Raw genomic sequence first — 18,424 nt, 5'->3', positions numbered from 1 at the left:
TCCGGCGTCAGCGCCAACTGGCCCCGCCCCCTCCCAGCTTCCGGCGAAACCGCCAACTAGCCCCGCCCCCTCCCAGCTTCTGCCGGCGTCCTTCAGTTTCCGTCCCCGCGGGCGCCGGCTGGCCGCGGGCAGTGGCCGTAGCGTTGCCAGTTCCGGGAGCTCTCCTCGCCTGACAGCTCCACTTACAGATTCGTCTTTAGTTCCTGGAGACTCCAGGACAGTCATGGCGGGCTAGCAGCCCTAGACCTGGGCCAAGCGCGGACAGAGCCAGGTTCGTAGTTCGCCGGCTTGCTCGGTGCGGAGGGCCCGGAAGTGGGCTGGGGGTCCGGGGTAGGGTTGCCACCTCTCTAGTTGCTGGTAACCGGACCGCTGAGGTCCCGCCCCTGCCCCGTCTCTTGCCCCAGGGCCCCCAGCACGCACTGGATTGTCCCTCCCCTGCCCTGGGGCTCGAGGGGGAGCTGCTGCAGCCCGACAAGGAGCCTGCCCGCCTGCAGGTGGAGGTGGCCCCAGCGGAGAGGAGCTGGGGTGAATGACCCGGCGCCTCCCCCCTCCCTGCGTAACCGGACTTTTGATGTCCGGTCAGTACATCTGCCTGGACACTACCAGGTCCCTTCTCGACCGGACTTTCCAGTTGGAAACCTTGTACCTGGCAAAACTTTTCTCCTTGGGAAACGGGTTAGAACTAGAAACAACATCAGTTGAAGGGTGATGTCACTGTCCCACATTACAGTGGAATGATGTCACGCCAGAGATTGTGGAAGTGACATCATAGCATGGTGACTTGTGTTACCATGACAACGTTACTATGATTGTCATTTTAACCCTCCCTTTTGGCCCAGAACAGATGACCAGCCGCTGCCCCCCCCCCCCCACCAGGCCTTGCTCTTTCCCAGAGGCTGCCCCTGCCCCATGCAATGCCTTGCACCGAGCCGAGGCACAACCTGTGGCAAACGAGGCTGGAACTGTGTTTCCACAACTGACCTGGGGTCCTGGAGAACTGGGCTTCATCCCTGCCTCTGCCAGAACCCCGCTTAACCAATCAAACTAAACCCTCCACGGCTGGCCTCTGGCTGCATGATGCACCTTTCTGGGTGCCCAGCTTCAACCGCTGGAGCCCTGGTTTGTAGAAGTTCTGAGCACAGTACTGGGAACCTTGTGTGTTCAAAAATGATGAATCGGCCCTCAGAAGATCATGAAACTGGCTTAAAAATCATGAGAGTTTTAAATATAAAAGTTGGATTCTTTTTGCCTTCTGGTTTTTAAGCCATTGGGATTCCCAGCTTCAAGCTTTTCTCCTCAACCATGAGAGCTAATTGTCTTTTAAAATCAGTTCAAGCTAATCTGGGACCACATTCTTAATAAGTAGGGTTTATTTTTTAAACTCAACCTTAAGTCTGAATTTCTGGGGTTGGTAGTGCTTATTTTGGGGATAATTACAACATCCGTACAATGTTTTTACCCTTAAATTACTGATACATACTCCCAACTTGAACTCTAGTTTAACTAGTTTTTAATCTGGAAATGTCACATACTGAAGGAATATTACATGACTATTACTGTACAAACATGCAATCCCCTGCCCCCTCTGCCTTTTTCAAGAGTGGCAGGCTCCTAGTGCTTCTGCTTTTTTCTGAAGTGACAACTCATTCCAAAGAGTTCTGCAGGTCTCTAGCTGCATAAAAAATGAATCTGGAGAGATGTCTCTGTTTCTTCTGGGGGTTGCAGCTGATTTTATTTCTTTTAAAGCACCCAGCTTTTTTTGAACTGAGTCTTTCTTCCTGCATTAGATTTTGGGAGCCTGGTTGACAGTTATGGATGCAACTCCTACCTGGGGACCTGGAGCCTTGACCAGCAACTCTGAGATGTGCTTTTCCTTTGGAGTCATAGCAGATATTCAGTATGCTGATCTAGAGGATGGTTATAACTTCTGGAGGTCCCGGAGGAGATACTACAGACACAGCCTTCACCTTCTCCAGAGCGCAGTTGATGAGTGGAATAAGGAAGACAGTCAACTTGAATTTGTACTGCAGCTTGGGGATATTATTGATGGTTTTAATGCCCAGCATAAAACATCAGAAAGTGCTCTGAGAAGAGTTATGAACAAGTTTAAAAAGCTTAGAGCCCCAATCCATCACACATGGGGTAATCATGAATTGTACAACTTTACTAGAGACTATTTAACAAAATCTGAACTTAACAGTAAGTCTTTAGAAGACCAGATCTTCCTTGGCTCTGCTGCCAGAAGCCAGGACTCTCCTGGAGACACTGCTGAAGAACATTACTATGCTTATCATTTTAGCCCAGTCCCAAAATTTCGGTTCATTTTACTTGATGCTTATGATTTAAGTATCCTTGGGAGGGATAAATCGACCCAAAAATATCAGGATTCTTTGAAGCTGCTGAAGGAGAAAAACCCAAATGAGAATCTGAATAGTCCCACAGGTATTGCACTGCCTGAGAGAGGTTAACATGTGTTCCCAAAATTCTGCTTCAGATAATATTGCTCTTCATAGTAGAAAGACTGATAATTAATGTAAGATATGTTACTAGGTGATAAATCAGTGTGAGCTTCGTTTGATCCTACAAACCAGCCCTGAGTAAGGGTATGTTCTTTTCCCATAATATACACGCAAAATTCCCACTCTTGGGCATCAACTTACTTTCTTAGCTCTTAGATTTGTCGTGTGAGGTACTGGCCATTAGGCACAATCCTCTTCTTCGAGTTCTATACCAAGACATCATTATCTTTTTTCAGTCAGGAAAACTTCTTTGGGGCAACAGTCCAACGTGACATATGCCGTTGTACTCACCCATTTGTTTAAAAGGCATTGTCTTTGGGTCACCCATACAGTTTCCAGAGCAAACTTTGACTGGGCAGTGTATGTTCAATGCCATCTGAATAATCTGTTTCATTCAAATAACTCTCCAAGGACTAGAATTTCATAGATTCATAGATATTTAGGTCAGAAGGGACAATTATGATCATCTAGTCTGACCTGCACAACGCAGGCTACGGAATTTCACCCACCACTCCCGCAAAAAACCTCACACCTATATCTGTGCTATTGAAGTCCTCAAATCGTGGTTTAAAGACTTCAAGGAGCAGAGAATCCTCCAGCAAGTGACCCATGCCCCATGCTACAGAGGAAGGCGAAAAACCTCCAGGGCCTCTTCCAATCTGCCCTGGAGGAAAATTCCTTCCTGATGCCAAATATGGCGATCGGCTAAACTCTGAGCATATGGGCAAGATTCATCAGCCAGATACTAAAGAAAATTCTTTCTTGGGTAAGTCAGATCCCACCCCATCTAATATCCCATCACAGGCCATTGGGCCTATTTACCATGAATATTTAATTACCAAAACCGTGTTATCCCATCATACCATCTCCTCCATAAACTTATCAAGTTTAATCTTAAAGCCAGATAGATCTTTTGCCTCCACTGCTTCCCTTGGAAGGCTATTCCAAAACTTCACTCCTCTGATGATTAGAAACCTTCGTCTAATTTCTAGTCTAAATTTCCTGGTGGCCAGTTTATATCCATTTGTTCTTGTATCCACATTGGTACTGAGCTTAAATAATTCCTCTCCCTCTCTGGAATTTATCCCTCTGATATATTTATAGAGAGCAATCATATCTCCCCTCAACCTTCTTTTAGTTAGGCTAAACAAACCAAGCTCCATGAGTCTCCTTTCATAAGACAAGTTTTCCATTCCTCGGATCATCCTAGTAGCCCTTCTCTGTTCCAGTTTGAATTCATCCTTCTTAAACATGGGAGACCTCTCCACACGAGCATTTCTGCTTGGGAGCCAGCTGTACCTTTGTCACAGAGGATGATAAGTTTTAACATTCTGAGTATGCTCTGTGGTGCCATTATAAGTGCTGCAACGCCACATACAAGAGAGATTCAACACCTGAATTTTTTCCCCCAAGACTTCTTTTCAGGGACGCCCCACACGGGTTTGTGCAATGACACTCAATAAGTACAATTGGATGCTTTAGCACAAATTACAATAGCCAGTTGAGCACAGTGTAAGGCATGTGGACAAGAAAAGACATCAGCAAGATGGGAAAAAAAATTCCAAAATTTCTGTGATGAATGATAGAGGCAGAACTTCTTTTTTTCAGTGACAGTTTTGTTTCTTTTTTCACCTGGAGAACCACTGACCTAGATTTTGATTTGGAACTGACTGTAGTCCTTAGACTGTCTCATTTCTTTCTAGACACAGAAATGTTTGAAGGTCATAGAGGTACTCTTTCAACTGATACTGCCTGACAATCCTGCAGCAAAAATCTTGGTAAAAGCCTTGTGTGTTTCCAGTTTACAGACAGCTGCATACTTGTTCTGACATACGTTTATTGAGCTTTTAGTGCCCTAGCCTGTAACCAGTCTCCTGGAGTGACCCCTTTAGTATGCCGGGCGCCCAGGACCGACAGTCCACAGAGGCAGGCCTATGCCCTCCTAGGCAGGGCCTTCGGCACCAGCTAGCGCTGTCTCTGTACATGGGTCCCTTCAGCAAATCCAACCAAGCCAGACTCCTGCGGGAGGCTTGTACTGTCCCTTTTAGAACACAGGGCACTCAGTGAGTTACAGCAATACCGGCAGTCATTTCAACACAATTTATTAGTCACCTGGCTACAGAATCTAAAAGTCCTTAGGTCAGCATAGAGAAATGAAAGGTAAAGCACAGCCCATTCTGGTTACCCCAGTGCGCAGCCAAGCTGTCGTGAACCCCATGCTCTGGCTCTGGCTCTCCCTCTCAGGCAATGTCTACACTACAAAATTATGTCAACCTAACTTACGTTGGTGTACAGGCACTGCAGTTATTAAATCATTTGTGTGTGTGCACACCTGGCTCCTTGTGTCAGAAGCGTGTGTTCTCACCAGGAGCACTTGTATCGATTGTATTATCAGTGGAGGGCATTGTGAGATGAGTCCTGAAAGCCAGAAACAGTCAACGTAAGCAATGCAGTGTCTACACTGACATTTTGTCGACTTCATTACGTCGACCACGACTACATTGCTCGGGGAGCTCGTGTTATTAAATCGACAGAGAGAGGCATTTCTATGAGCGGGAATAACATTTACGTAAAGACACTTCCATAGCTAGGCCGACACAAGGAAGCTTACATTGATCTATCTGTGTAGTGCAGACAAAGCCTCACTCTGACCTCTTTAATCAGTTCCCACATGGGAGTCCAGACTTCTTCTGGAAACTAACCCTTTATTCCCCATCTCACATCTCTTTAGTCCTTTGTTCTCAAGCTGTGATCTTTGCTCAGCTTCCCAGCTGAGAGGTGGGAAAATCCATCTCCCTCTGGGTCATTGGTTGTTAGATGCCAGCGTCCTGGAGATTGGGTTTTTCATTGTCGTCTTGGATTTTCCATTGATCTGGGGTCAGCTTCAGCAAGTCCTTTTTAAGGGCCCATTCAGGCTCGGAAAGGTAGGCAACACAGACATACATCTATGTCTCTTAACCTGCCCTAAGAGCAAACTTAGTCCTTTTTCCCCTACTGGGTAGCCACGCAAAATGTAGGGAAAACTTAGGCACACACAGAATTTATAAAAATATTTCAGAAAAGTCTCACTTTGTCACAACTTAACTTTAGCTTTGAAAGAGAATATGGGATCACTTTTAGTACTTCAGAGCCTATAGGTCAGCTACGGAGTATGCTCTGTCTTTGCGATGTTTCTTGATTGGGCCTTATTCTTTGCTGTACCCTCCCACTGTTCTTACTGCTACTTGCAATACATTTATCAGTTTAGCATGAGACATCATTGAGCTGTTTACTGTTCACGAGTGGGAATCCTGTGTGTAATGCATCTTTAAAGATGGGCAAATTACTTCTGTAATTCTGCTTTTTTGAATATATCACACCAGATTCACCCTTACCTCCCCTGGGTTTGCAAGTCTGTCCTAAAAGGGTGTGTTGCTGTAACACCTTAAAGTTATTTCCATTCAGGAGATGGCCATTATCTTTTGAAAAATTCACACTCATGCTTTTGTTTAGTTTGCATTTTAGAGGAGCCATTGCTTCTCTCCTGTAGAGGGTACTAGACAATATGGTTGCCAGGCGTATGGTTTTCGACTGGAACACCTGGTCAAAAAGGGACTGGGCCGCTGAGCAAGCCGTCAAAATTCTGGTCGGCAGCATAGTAGGGCTAAGGCAGGCTCCCTGCCTGTCGTGGCTCCACATGGCTCCTGAAAACAGCAGCATGTCCCCCGCTCTGCCTCCTAGGTGTAGGGGCAGCCAGGGGGCTCCATGTGCTGCACCTGCCCTAAGCACCACTCCACAGCTCCCATTCACCAGGAACTGCGGACAAGGGGAGCTGTGGGGGTGGCGCCTGCAGATGGGACAGCGCGCAGAGCTGCCTGGCCGCGCTGCCGCATAGGAGCCAGAGAGGTGACATGCCGCTGCTTCCGGGAGCTGCTTGGAGTAAGTGCCACCTGGAGCCTGCACCCCTCACCCCCTTCCCAGCCCCAACTGCCTGCCCCAGCCCTGATCTCCTGCCCCTCATTTCTGACCCAACCCTGGAACTCACATCCCCAGCCCAGAGCCTGTACCCCCTCCCACATCCTGACCCCCTGCCTCAGCCTGGAGCCCCGTCCCATACTCCGAACCTCTTGGCTCCACCCCCCAGCCTAGAGCCCCCTCTTGCACCCCAAACCCCTCATCCCTGGCCCCACCCCAGAACTCCACGCCCAGCTAGAGCCCTCACCGTCTCCTGCATCCCAACCCACTGCCTCAGCCTGAAGCCCCCTCCCACATCCTGAATTCTTCATTTCTGGCCTCACCCCGGAGTCCGCACCCCCAGCCAGAGTTCTCACCCCCTCCCACACCCAAGCCCCCGGAGCCAGCATGGTGAAAATGAGCGAGTGAATATGTGTGGGGGAGAGCGAGCAACAGGGATGGGGGATGGAGTGAGTGGAGGCAGGGCCTCGGAGAAGGGACGGTGGCAGGGCAAAGGTGTTCAGTTTTCATAGAATAACAGAGTTGGAAGGGACCTCTGGAGGCCATCTAGTCCAACCCCCTGCCCAGAGCAGGACCAATCCTAACTAAATCATCCCAGCCAGGGCTTTGTCAAGCCTGACCTTAAAAATTTCTAAGGAAGGGGATTCCACTACCTCCCTAGGTAACGCATTCCAGTGTTTCACCACCCTTCTAGTGAAAAAGTTTTTCCTAATATCCAACCTAAATCTCCCCCACTGCAACTTGAGACCATTACTCCTTGTTCTGTCATCTGCTATCACTGAGAATAGTCTAGCTCCATCCTCTTTGGATCCACCTTTCAGGTAGTTAAAAGCAGCTATCAAATCCCCCCTCATTCTTCTCTTCCGTAGACTAAACAATCCCAGTTCCCTCAGCCTCTCCTCATAAGTCATGTGTTCCAGACCCCTAATCGTTTTTGTTGCCCTTCGCTGGACTCTCTCCAATTTCTCCACATCCTTCTTGTAGTGTGGGGCCCAAAACTGGACACAGTACTCCAGATGAAGCCTCACCAGTGTCGAATAGAGGGGAACGATCACGTCCCTCGATCTGCTGGCAGTGCCCCCTTCTTATACACCCCAAAATGCCATTGGTCTTCTTGGCAACAAGGGCACACTGCTGACTCATATCCAGCTTCTCGTCCACTGTCACCCCTAGGTCCTTCTCTGCAGAACTGCTGCCTAGCCGTTCGGTCCCTAGTCTGTAGCAGTGCATTGGATTCTTCTGTCCTAAGTGCAGGACTCTGCACTTGTCCTTGTTGAACCTCATCAGATTTCTTTTGGCCCAATCCTCCAATTTGTCTAAGTCCCTCTGTATCCTATCCCTACCCTCCAGCGTATCTATCACTTCTCCCAGTTTAGTGTCATCCGCAAACTTGCTGAGGGTGCAATCCGCACCATCCTCCAGATCATTAATGAAGATATTGAACAAAACCGGCCCCAGGACCGACCCTTGGGGCACTCAGCTAGATACTGGCTACCAACTAGACATGGAGCCATTGATCACTACCCGTTGAGCCAAACAATCTAGCCAACTTTCTACCCACCTTATAGTGCATCCATCCAGCCCATACTTCTTTAACTTGCTGACAAGAATACTGTAGGAGACCGTGTCAAAAGCTTTGCTAAAGTCGAGGAATAACACGTCCACTGCTTTCCCTTCATCCACAGAACCAGTTATCTCATCATAGAAGGCAATTAGATTAGTCAGGCATGACTTTCCCTTGGTGAATCTATGCTGACTGTTCCTGATGACTTTCCTCTCCTCTAAGTTCTTCAGAATTGATTCCTTGAGGACGTGCTCCATGATTTTTCCGGGGACTGAGGTGAGGCTGACTGGCCTGTAGTTCCCAGGATCCTCCTTCCCTTTTTTAAAGATTGGCACTACATTAGCCTTTTTCCAGTCTTCCGGGACTTCCCCCGATCGCCATGAGTTTTCAAAGATAATGGCCAATGGCTCTGCAATCACATCTGCCAATTCCTTTAGCACTCTTGGATGCAACGCATCCGGCCCCATGGACTTGTGCACGTCCAGTTTTTCTAAATAGTCCCTAACCACTTCTTCCTTCACAGAGGGCTGGCCACCTCCTCCCCATGCTGTGCTGCCCAGTGCAGTAGTCTGGGAGCTGACCTTGTTCGTGAAGACAGAGGCAAAAAAAATGTGTGAGTAGAAAGTTGGCAACCCTACTGGACGAAGCTGTGGCAGCTGTAATTCAACACAAGCAAAGGACTCATGTCCAAGTGCCAGCTCAGAAAGCCACTCATGAAGTTCTGGCCTGTGTTCTGCTAGACTGCTGTGATGCAAGAGTGGGAATCCTGCGTGTGTGGCATTGTCAAAGCAAAATTACTAGTAAATCATTTTCCCTCATTTACTCATGAAGCCTGAATTTTTGGAGGCACAAGATACATAAGAGCCTGTCAGGGGAAAGGAAGCTGTTTATCCTAAGCACAGATGTCCATAAAAAACCAAAGCAGGTAGGGAAGTAGCTATTTGGTGTGTGTGTGCTTGACCTTTCTTCATTACAGGACTTGCTGAACCCCAATTTGTAGAGTTCAATGGAGGATTTAGCCAAGCACAGCTGGATTGGTTCAATGAGGTTCTTACATTCTCTGACACTAATCAAGAGAGAGTTGTGGTTGTGGGTAAGTCTGCTTTTTGTATGTGTGAATGCATGTAAATTGAGACATCTGTGAGGGAATAAACCCAGTGATAAACTGATGGGATGCTGCACTTACTATAGGGGGTACTCCAATTTTTTCCGCTCATAGGATTTCCTACCAATACTTTATATTCTAGAGTAATTCAGTTTCCCCCTCACACATACATTTTTTCCAGAACAGGAGGAGGAGACTGTGCTGGACAGAGGCAAGAAAGGGGGCTTCAGATTTGAGGGGTCCTAGGTGGGGGGGGCAGTAGGCTGCTGCAGGGTATTGGAAGTTGCTGTTTTAGGGGAGCTATGGGGGGGAGGGATAGCTCAGAGGTTTGAGCATTGGCCTGCTAAACCCAGGGTTGTGAGTTCAATCTTTGAGGGGGGCCATTTAGGGATTGGGGCTCTGGGCATGTGAAAGGCACTGTGCACCAAAAACACTGATTTGCTGTGGATCATGGAACAGCAGTAGCCACAGTGGGAGCTCTCTTCCTCTCCTCTCCCTGGGCTTTAGTTGACACCTCCACATAACTATGCAACTGGGCTGTGTGCCAAGCCAGCTGCACAGCCAGAGCAAGGACATGGCAACTGAGCTGGCTGACCAGCAAAACCAGGTAAACTCACTGAGGACGTTTCATAACTGGAGCAAGGACGTGCCCCACCCTGAAGTTAGTAACCATTTTACATCTGGTAAAGAGTGATGAGAACATTTTACCCTATATGAGCTTTGTGAATAGAAGTGTAAATCAGAATGTTTTTCCAGCAGGGAGTGCTATAGGCGCCTCTAGAGGCCGCCATTATGATGTTCAGGCTTTGTCTACACTGCATCATTTACAGCCATGAAGAGGCTCTACGGCGAAATAACTCCTGCTTCCGTGAGAGGTGGTCGCTGTGTTAGCGTGAGAAGTTCTCCCACCAGCATAGCGCTGTCTACACTGCTGCTTAGGTCAGTATAACTTACGTCGCTCAGAGGTGTGGATTATTCACAACCCTAAGCGATGCAAGTTATACTGAAGTAATTTGTAGTGTAGACATAGCCTCAGTGCGCAGTTTTAGATTTGATGACCCAAGGCAATGGTCTTGTGAGCATAACTCAGCTGGGATTCGGTACCTAGATACCTTAGAAATACCTGAGAGATAGGAGTACTTGTGGCACCTTAGAGACTAACAAATTTATTTGCGCATAAGCTTTCGTGGGCTAAAACCCACTTCCTACTGTATTTTCCACTGCATGCATCTGATGAAGTGGGTTTTAGCCCATGAAAGCTTATGCTCAAATAAATTTGTTAGTCTCTAAGGTGCCACAAGTACTCCTCGTTCTTTTTGCTGATACGGACTAACACGGCTACCACTCTGAAACCTGAGAGATGGAGAGCGTTCTCATTATTCCATATGACTGGACATCCTGTGCGCAAAACCCCAAACTTAAAGAAAAGTTCTAGGGGTTTCACTGCCCCCCAAACCCCTAAGATTCCAGCATCCATAAGCGATTTCCAGATGGGGAGATGATATAAAACACTTTTATCCGGGGTTGTCACTGGTGATGTCTCTTACCATTATTCTGCTTTTTTTCCAACTGCAGGTCACATTCCCATTCATCCAGGTTCTACAGGGAGTGCTTGCCTTGCTTGGAATTATAAAGATGCCCTTTCCGTCATCCATTCTCATCAGTGTGTGGTGTGCTTTCTCGCAGGGCACCTCCATGATGGTGGTTATTATTTAGATTCTCACGGAGTCCACCATCTTACTTTGGAAGGGATTGTTGAAACTCCACCACAGAGCCAGGCCTTTGGAACGATATATGTCTATGATGATAAACTGGTATTAAAGGGAAGAGGTAGAATTCCAGACAAAGTAATGTATTATACAAAGCATTAGGATCATTGTAAATACAATTGTGCGTGATCCAGACAGTGCTCTGGAAATTAGTTAGTTTAGTAAATAACAGCTGACCATTGCAGCCATGGTGTTTCTGTTTATAGAAAATCTGCACAATGATGCTTACAGCCTCAAGCCTGATCAATAGAGCCTCAGTGCTGCCACCTTCGCCTCTCAGAGCTGTTCTCTTAGAAGCTTTACTTCTGCAAGAAACAAGGCCTAGCTTCCTGCTGTAGGGCAGGGAAGGGACAGCCAACAACTCAACTCAGGCTGAAATAAATGCAACTTGACCTGGACAACTTCTGCTTGAAAGAGCTAAGAGTGAACAATTTGTTATTTATTGTGGCACAAAAGACACCAACAGCGTTAAAGGGTATGTGATAACACTAGCAAGGAGTTATTAGTGCATCTTTATTCGTCACACTGTGTTATGAAATGCAAATCTTATCCCTATCAGGTGTGATTCAGCTTCTTTTCAAACACTAACATTGATGATATTCTTCAGCCTGCCAGTAGTTTGCTTCCTGAAATCAGCAGAAGTTGTAGATACCCTGCACCTCTAAAAACCAGATTCCTTTGAATGTTTTTGTTTTTTTGTCTAGGGAGTGGATTTACGATTTTATAGATGAAATGCTCAGGAACGTTATCCCTGTCACCTCAGGAAAGGATGCAGAAATAAAATTTCTAGATGCCATTAATGACTACTTCTTAGATCTGTTAGTCCTGTAACTCACAAGGGGAGAGGCAAGTCTTGATTAAGTCCTCAGTGGAGCACAGGGTCTGCTCCAAGACGGGAATATAACTGAACCGCAAAGTAATAGTAATAGGCCATAATGTAATTAAATTTGACATCCTTGTAGGGGGAAATATGCAAAAGATATCCACAGTAGCATCTATCTTCAAAAAGGGGAACTACACAGAAATGAGAAAGCTAGGTAAACAGAAATTAAAAGGAATAGTCACAACAGTGAAATGCCTGCAAGCCACATTGAAACTATTTAAAATACTGTAATAGATGTTCAAACTAAATGTATACCCCCAAATAAAAAAATAAAACAGTAAGATATGCCACCATGGCTCAACAGCAAAGTAAAAGAGGCAGTTACAGGCCATAAGACATCCTTTAAAAATTGGAAGTGAAATCCTACTGAGGAAAATAGAAAGGCGCATAAACTCTGGCAAGTCTAGTGTAAGTGTAATTAGGCAGCCCAAAAAAGAATTTGAAGACCTGCTAGCAAAGGCAGTACATCAGATGCAGAAAGCCTGCCAAACAATCAGCGGGGCCACTGGACAATCAAGGTGCTAAAGGAGCACTCAAGTAAGAGAAGGCCATTGAGGAAAATCTAACGAATTCGTTGCATCAGCCTTCACTGCAGAGGATGTGAAGGAGATTCCCACATGAGCCATTCTTTGTATGTGACAAATCCCACATTGAGGTGTCAGTAGGGAAGGTTTTGGAACAAATTAAACAGTAATAAGTTACCAGGGTCAGATGATATTCATCCAAGAGTTCTGAAGGAACTCAAATATGAAATTGCAGAACTGCTACTGGGCAGGTAGTTTTTGAGTGGGGTGAAACCTGGGGGTATGGAAGACAAATCAGACTCATAAAAGGGGTACAGTAGTCTGGAAAGGGTGAGAGCCGCTGTCTTAAATTACAGTTGTCCTAAGTCCTAATCGGGGTTTGGACAGCCTATTGTTAGATTCTGACAGTGTTGGTGGGTTGTCTTGGAAATGTGTTAATTAAAATACGAGAGAACCAATATTTACTTAGGGTATGAACACAGTTTTATTGAATAATTCTGTAGTTAGGAGGGTCTGCATATCATTCATATGCTTAATTATTCTAAAAAATAAATGCATATATAGATATATAGTCCATGAGCATTTTTTCAAAAAGCAAGTGCAATAAGCTAAATATATTGGAGTGGGGGGACTGTCAGAACAAAAATCAAAATTGTACTTGGAAGCTGTTCATCCCACCACCCATTAGGCAGGTGGTGTTTAGCATGATGATGGCACTTCCTTCTAGAAGGCTTTTTGCTTGAAGTCCTGTGATAGGTCTTACCTGCTCTAGTCATGAAGTAGGACTGTACTTTAAACCAATGGCTGTGGTAAGTTGCGACTAAGGGAGAGCTTAAATTATCTTTGATAGCTGGTATGGGTCAAAATATTAAGTTAAAGTTTTGTTTAGTTTGAGTTAAAACCTGATTAAAAATAAGTAGTGGTCAAAAGCACCCTTTTTCTTTTGTTATGAAGGCCACTGTTAAGAGTACTGCTTCATACTGATAAGTAAAATAAGCTATTACTTTGATTTATTTTGTCCGTGATGCAGAATGCTTCTAGCAATTGGCTTCTCTGGAGCACTGTGCCCACCCACCCTGTCTAAATTTGATGCAAGATCACATGTATCCTATGCCTTCACAGCCATCTCATTTCTACCCATACCAGTTATAAAAATTGTTGAACAAGAGAATCTTGAATGCTCATGACTGTGCTTTCTTCATATACCACTTTCACTCTCATGCTATCACTGATCAGAAACTGATGAAAGGCCATGCAGTTCTCATGAGTTTTTTTTACTTTGCTTCTATTTGCAGTGTTGTGAAAGTGGTAGGACAGGAATAGTACAATGAGATTGTCTGCAGTAGTGGAGGGAAACTGAAGGTAGAGAGAAGAGGTGGTGAAAATTATTGGGTGAACAGGTGGGAGAAGACAAAACTAAAGAAGGGGATGACCAGTTGTCTAGTGCAGTATTTCCCAAATTCCCAAAGATTCTAGATGGATTTCCCCATCCAGGGCTGGATTAACCCATCACTGGGCCCTGGCCTGGGCAAACATATGCTATTCCTGGCCCACTGTGGGTGGGAGGTATGGAGCAGAGGGAGGATGGAGAGCAAGCCCACCCTGCAGCAGCAGCTCCTGTTCTACAGGACTAAGCCCAGTTCCTTGCTCTGGTGATGAGACTGGGGCATAGCACCACTTAAATTTGGCCTGGCCATCCCTGATTGATGCTGCGACCGTATGCTCCAGGTCACAATGCCACTCAAATTTGGCCCAACTGGCAGAGGGGAGCCTCCCATAACACGTGGAGTGGGAAGCCAGTCCCACAGGATAGGAGCTGCCACAGTGAGGTCAATGAGGAGCGGGGTCACTTTCCAACCCCTTCCTCTCAGGCCTTCCCTCTGCATTGTGCCTGGATTAGGGTTGCAGGGCTGGGGGAGAGAGGACATATATATAATGGTGGGTCATTTTAAAAAAAGACAAAATGGAGTTGGTGGGTTGACTTAACAAAAATTTTGGCAACCAGTAGTCTAGCAATAGTATATCTGGTTCTCTTCTGTCTGAGCCAACTGTGGATGGAATACTCCTTTGGGAATGGGGGCTATGTCTTGTCTCCCCCTCTAGTGACCTCCACCTTGCCCAGACTAAAGGAGTAGCAAGTAATAGTTTTAACCTAGCTTTTTTTTAAAAAAAAAAATTAGACTAAAGTTTTGACACTTTGCGGAAATCCCAGCATGTATCATTCTGTGATGACATATTGAGAGGACCTCTTTAGCAAACCATACAGTGCCAGTAAGAAGTTAGAGCCTAGTCCCCTCCCCTTCTTCTTTTAAAGAAAAAAAAATAGCCATGTATGTATTATGTGCCACTTAGAGCCTAATTAATGGAATTATTTAGCATTTTTTTTTAGTTTAGCGTAAGTTTAATTTTACATGAACTGCAAAGATAACACTTAAAATTATGACAGATTCTGTTGGCATATCATATGTTGGCATATGTTAAGGGCTGTTATAAAGGTATGTTATAAATAGATCTCCGTGAATCGGATTAATGTGCAGCAAGGGAGAGCTAGGTAATATATTAGGGGGATAACTTTCTAACTGTAAGGATAGTTAAGCACTAGAATAGATTTCCAAGGGAGGTTGTGAAATCCTCATCATTAGAGGCTTTTAAGAACAGGTTAAATAAACATCTGTCAAAAATGGTCTAGGTAGACTTGGTCCTGCCTCAGTGCAGAGGGCTGAACTAGATGACCTCTCAAGGTCCCTTTAAGCCCTACATTTCGGTAAGTGTGGTAATGTAACCTATCGCTTAAATTAGCCTCTCTACCCGATGACTGGAGGAAAGCTAATGTAATGGCAATTTTTAAGAAATGCTTCAGAGGTGATCCTGGCAATTACAAGCTGGTAAACCTAACTTCAGTGCCAGGCAAATTCTTTGAAATTATAGTAAAGAACAGAATTATCAAACACATAAATGAACACACTATATTAGAGAAGAGTCAATATGTTTTTTATAAAAGGAAATCGTGCCTCACCAATCTATTAGCATTATTTTAGTGTATAAAAAGCATGAGGAAAGGGTGATTCAGTTCATATAGTGTACTTGTACTTTCTGAAAGCCTTTGACAAGGTCTGTAGTGAGGCAGAATGGCCTCCCTCTGGTACAGAGGGGGTTAACTTCCCTTGATGGGCACAGCTAACCCCCCCCTCGCTCACAGAAAATATAAGAGCAGGGCCCTGTACCTCAGTTGGGGCTGGACCAGAGAAGGAGGCAGATGTCCCTCCCAGGGAGTTGAGTCCTCAGCTGAGCCTGTGACCGGCAGCAGAGAGAAAAGGCAAACCACTGCCCCAGGAGACAGGTGGAAGGGCTGTCTGACCACAAGTCTGAGAGCCAGGTCCAAGTGGTGATGGAGCAGCGCCAGCAGGAGCCCCTAGGAAGTAGCGCAGGGAAACAAGAAGTTGGTCTGGTTGTACTGCTGAGACGTGAGGCAACAGTCGCATGTCTCATCAGATGTTCGGCTGCGTGCATGTGTTCCCTCTGTGTGCCGCACTGGCTCTGACCAGATAGCCTGTATAGTAGGCTCCGATCAAACTGCCCAATAAGACCACCAGACTTGGTTTAGGCCAGGTTTATTACCAATGAAGCATGGTGCTAATGCCCCGGGCTCAGTGATTACAGGTACACTGACACGTATGCCCGTGATAATGGATGCAGCTGTCAGTGGCGGGACTTTCCACTGCCCCCTCGGCTGGACAAAGACACTCCCTCTGAGATACATCTTTATACACTGATACAAACAAGTTACGCATCAGCTTTGATGTAAGAGAGAAATAGAGGTCTATAAAATCATGCATGGTGTGGAGAAAGTGATAGAGAAGTATTACCCCTTCACATAATACAAGAACTAGGGGTCACCCAATGAAATTGATAGGCAGCTGGTTTACAACAAACCTAAGTACATCTTCACATAATGCACAAACTGTCGAACTTGTAGCTAGGGGAAGTTATGAAGGCCAAAAGTATAACTCAGTTAAAAAAGCATTAGATACGTTCATGGAGGATAGGTCCACCAATGACTATTAGACAAGATGGTCAGGTATAATACCCAATGCTCTGGGTGTCCCTAAACCTCTGCCTCCCAGAAGCTCGGACTGGAAACAGGGTGGATCCTGTTCTGTTCATTCCCGCTGAAGCATCTGGCACCAGCCACTGTCGGAAGACAAGATACTGGGTTAGATGGACCCCTGCTCTGACCCAGCATGGCCATTCTTATGGATTTAAGTACTTAATGTTAGGAACCTTGTTTTGAACATTTTTGTCTTTGTGGACATGGGCACTGAAACAGGAGTGCCAGAACAGAGAGGGCTAGAGGGCCATGGTCTCATCACTTTTAAAAGTGGGAGGGCTACACCCTCCCTCTTTACTGGCTGTAAGGTCAAGCAATGGGGGGAGGAGGGAGCAAGCGGGGGCAGGGCCTCGGACGGGAAGGGATGGTGCAAGGGCAGGGCCACGGTTCAGGCACCAGTGTGCCCTTCCCCATTTTTAGGGAGCTTCCACTGCTCCTGCATGGAGAGATCTGTGACCTTGTAAGGGAGCCTGCTATTCTTGTGTCACTGTGAGATAATGGAAATCTTGACAGGTGCCAGAGAAAGTGGAGGGAGTACAAACCCACCCCCCTGGGTGCAGGATGCATGTTACTGCACATGTCAGAGTCCCATTAGAGTTTCCTCAATACTACTGGGGAAGAAGAAAATGGGCCAGATTCTCACCAGCTTATCCTGGTGTAAAACTGGAATAAATCTGGATCTTGCTGCATTTACTCCACATTTACACTGGCGTATGCAAGATCAGAAGGTGGTCAATAAGCACGTTTATAAGCCTAACAAAATTCTGAGCTAAGCCAGTGGTTCTTACACTGGGTATGAATATACTGCACTTAAAAACCCATGGCTCACCACTGTCAGCTGACTCAGGCTTATGGGCTGTTTAATTGTGGTGTAGACGTTCAGGTTCGGGCTGGAGCCTGAGCCTTAGAACCCTCCCACTCCCAGGGTCCTAGAGCCCAGGCTTCAGCCCAAGCCCAAATGTCTACACTGCGATTAAACAGCCAGAGCTCATCAGCTGACATAGGCCAGTTGCAGGTGTCTAATTGCAGCATAGATATACCCCCTGAGCTATGCAGAGCTCCTTTTTCAATGAAGCTGTGACAAAGACAGACTAACACGGCTGTTACTCTGAAACCTGTAATTAGAGGATTGTGTCTATATACAATTTACGAATTCCCATTTAATATTATAAACTCTCCGTATAGATTATCAATCTATAAATGCCATTTTGATTGTGAGGCTACTCTGCCTTCTCTGCTGACCTTTTACCTTCATCTTGGACAGAAATTCCAAGGACTAACAATGAAGGGTTATTAAACCTTGACTATTCTCTATGCACATGGAAGCACCTTTGTAGGATGTCACAGCTGTATGAGCCTGAATGGATCACTAAAAAGGACTGGAAAATCTGAGAAGCCCATGCCAAACCCAATCCCCAGCACATTGACACCTAGCAACCAACAACCCTCTCAGCAGGGAAACCGAGCAAAGACCCCAGCTCAAGATCAAAGGACTGGAAGGTGTGAGGCAGGGGATAAAGCGTTGGTTTCTGGAGGAAGGGATAGACACCTGGGAACTAAGAAGGTGAGAGAAAGTGCATGAGAGCTTGAACTTGGGTTCACAACAGCTGAGCTCTGGGATAACTAGCATGGACTATGCTTTCCCAGGCATTTCTCTGTGCTGATTTAAGGATTTTCAGATTCCGGAGCCTGGTGACTAATAAATGGTACCTTGTTTTGCAAAGGCTGGCTGTGTCACTGTAATACTCACTGACAGCCCTACACCATGAAGGGGACAGTACAAGTCTCCCACATGAGTCTGACTGGGCTGGATTCGCTGCAGGGAGCCACAGAGAGACAGAGATTGCCGGTGCCAACAGCCCAGTCTTGAAACCCACAAAGCCTGTGGACTGCATGCATCCTTGGGGCTCAGCCTACTAAAGGAGTCACTCCCAGGAGACCTGTTACAGACTGGGACAGAGACCAGACCCTGTGACTCCATGATGACAAGGGCATAGA

At 46.1% G+C, this 18,424-nt stretch overlaps 1 protein-coding gene across 3 annotated transcripts; it reads left to right on the top strand.

The window, feature by feature from the left end:
- Nucleotides 1-53: 53 nt before the first annotated feature.
- On the top strand, nt 54-14,492 carry ADPRM (ADP-ribose/CDP-alcohol diphosphatase, manganese dependent). 3 transcript variants are annotated; one of them, XM_084647531.1, is made up of 4 exons: nt 54-271; nt 1,788-2,142; nt 9,014-9,130; nt 10,718-14,492. In XM_084647531.1, the coding sequence occupies exons 2-4, from the start codon at nt 1,812-1,814 to the stop codon at nt 11,011-11,013; spliced, it is 744 nt and encodes a 247-aa protein (XP_084503657.1). In that variant the 5' UTR covers nt 54-271; nt 1,788-1,811; the 3' UTR covers nt 11,014-14,492. The 3 variants fall into 3 exon arrangements, with proteins under 3 accessions (XP_084503657.1, XP_084503656.1, XP_084503655.1); XM_084647530.1 differs by having other exon boundaries at nt 1,788-2,199; XM_084647529.1 differs by having other exon boundaries at nt 1,788-2,442.
- The last annotated feature ends 3,932 nt before the right edge of the window (nt 14,493-18,424 follow it).

This window comes from Lepidochelys olivacea (assembly GCF_965140295.1).
Source record: "Lepidochelys olivacea isolate rLepOli2 genome assembly, chromosome: 14".
In the NCBI taxonomy this organism is placed as follows: Eukaryota; Metazoa; Chordata; order Testudines; family Cheloniidae; genus Lepidochelys; species Lepidochelys olivacea.
The sequence above is the reverse complement of the archived record's forward strand: the minus strand, read 5'-3'. Positions and strand labels throughout refer to the sequence as shown.

Bases quoted from the DNA above. Each gene is read 5' to 3' on its own strand.
- ADPRM (XM_084647529.1), top strand. From the start codon at position 1,812: ATGGATGCAACTCCTACCTGGGGACCTGGAGCCTTGACCAGCAACTCT. The intron at 2,443-9,013 runs GTATTGCACTGC...TCTTCATTACAG, and splicing joins GAATCTGAATAGTCCCACAG to GACTTGCTGAACCCCAATTT. The intron at 9,131-10,717 runs GTAAGTCTGCTT...TTCCAACTGCAG, and splicing joins AGAGAGAGTTGTGGTTGTGG to GTCACATTCCCATTCATCCA.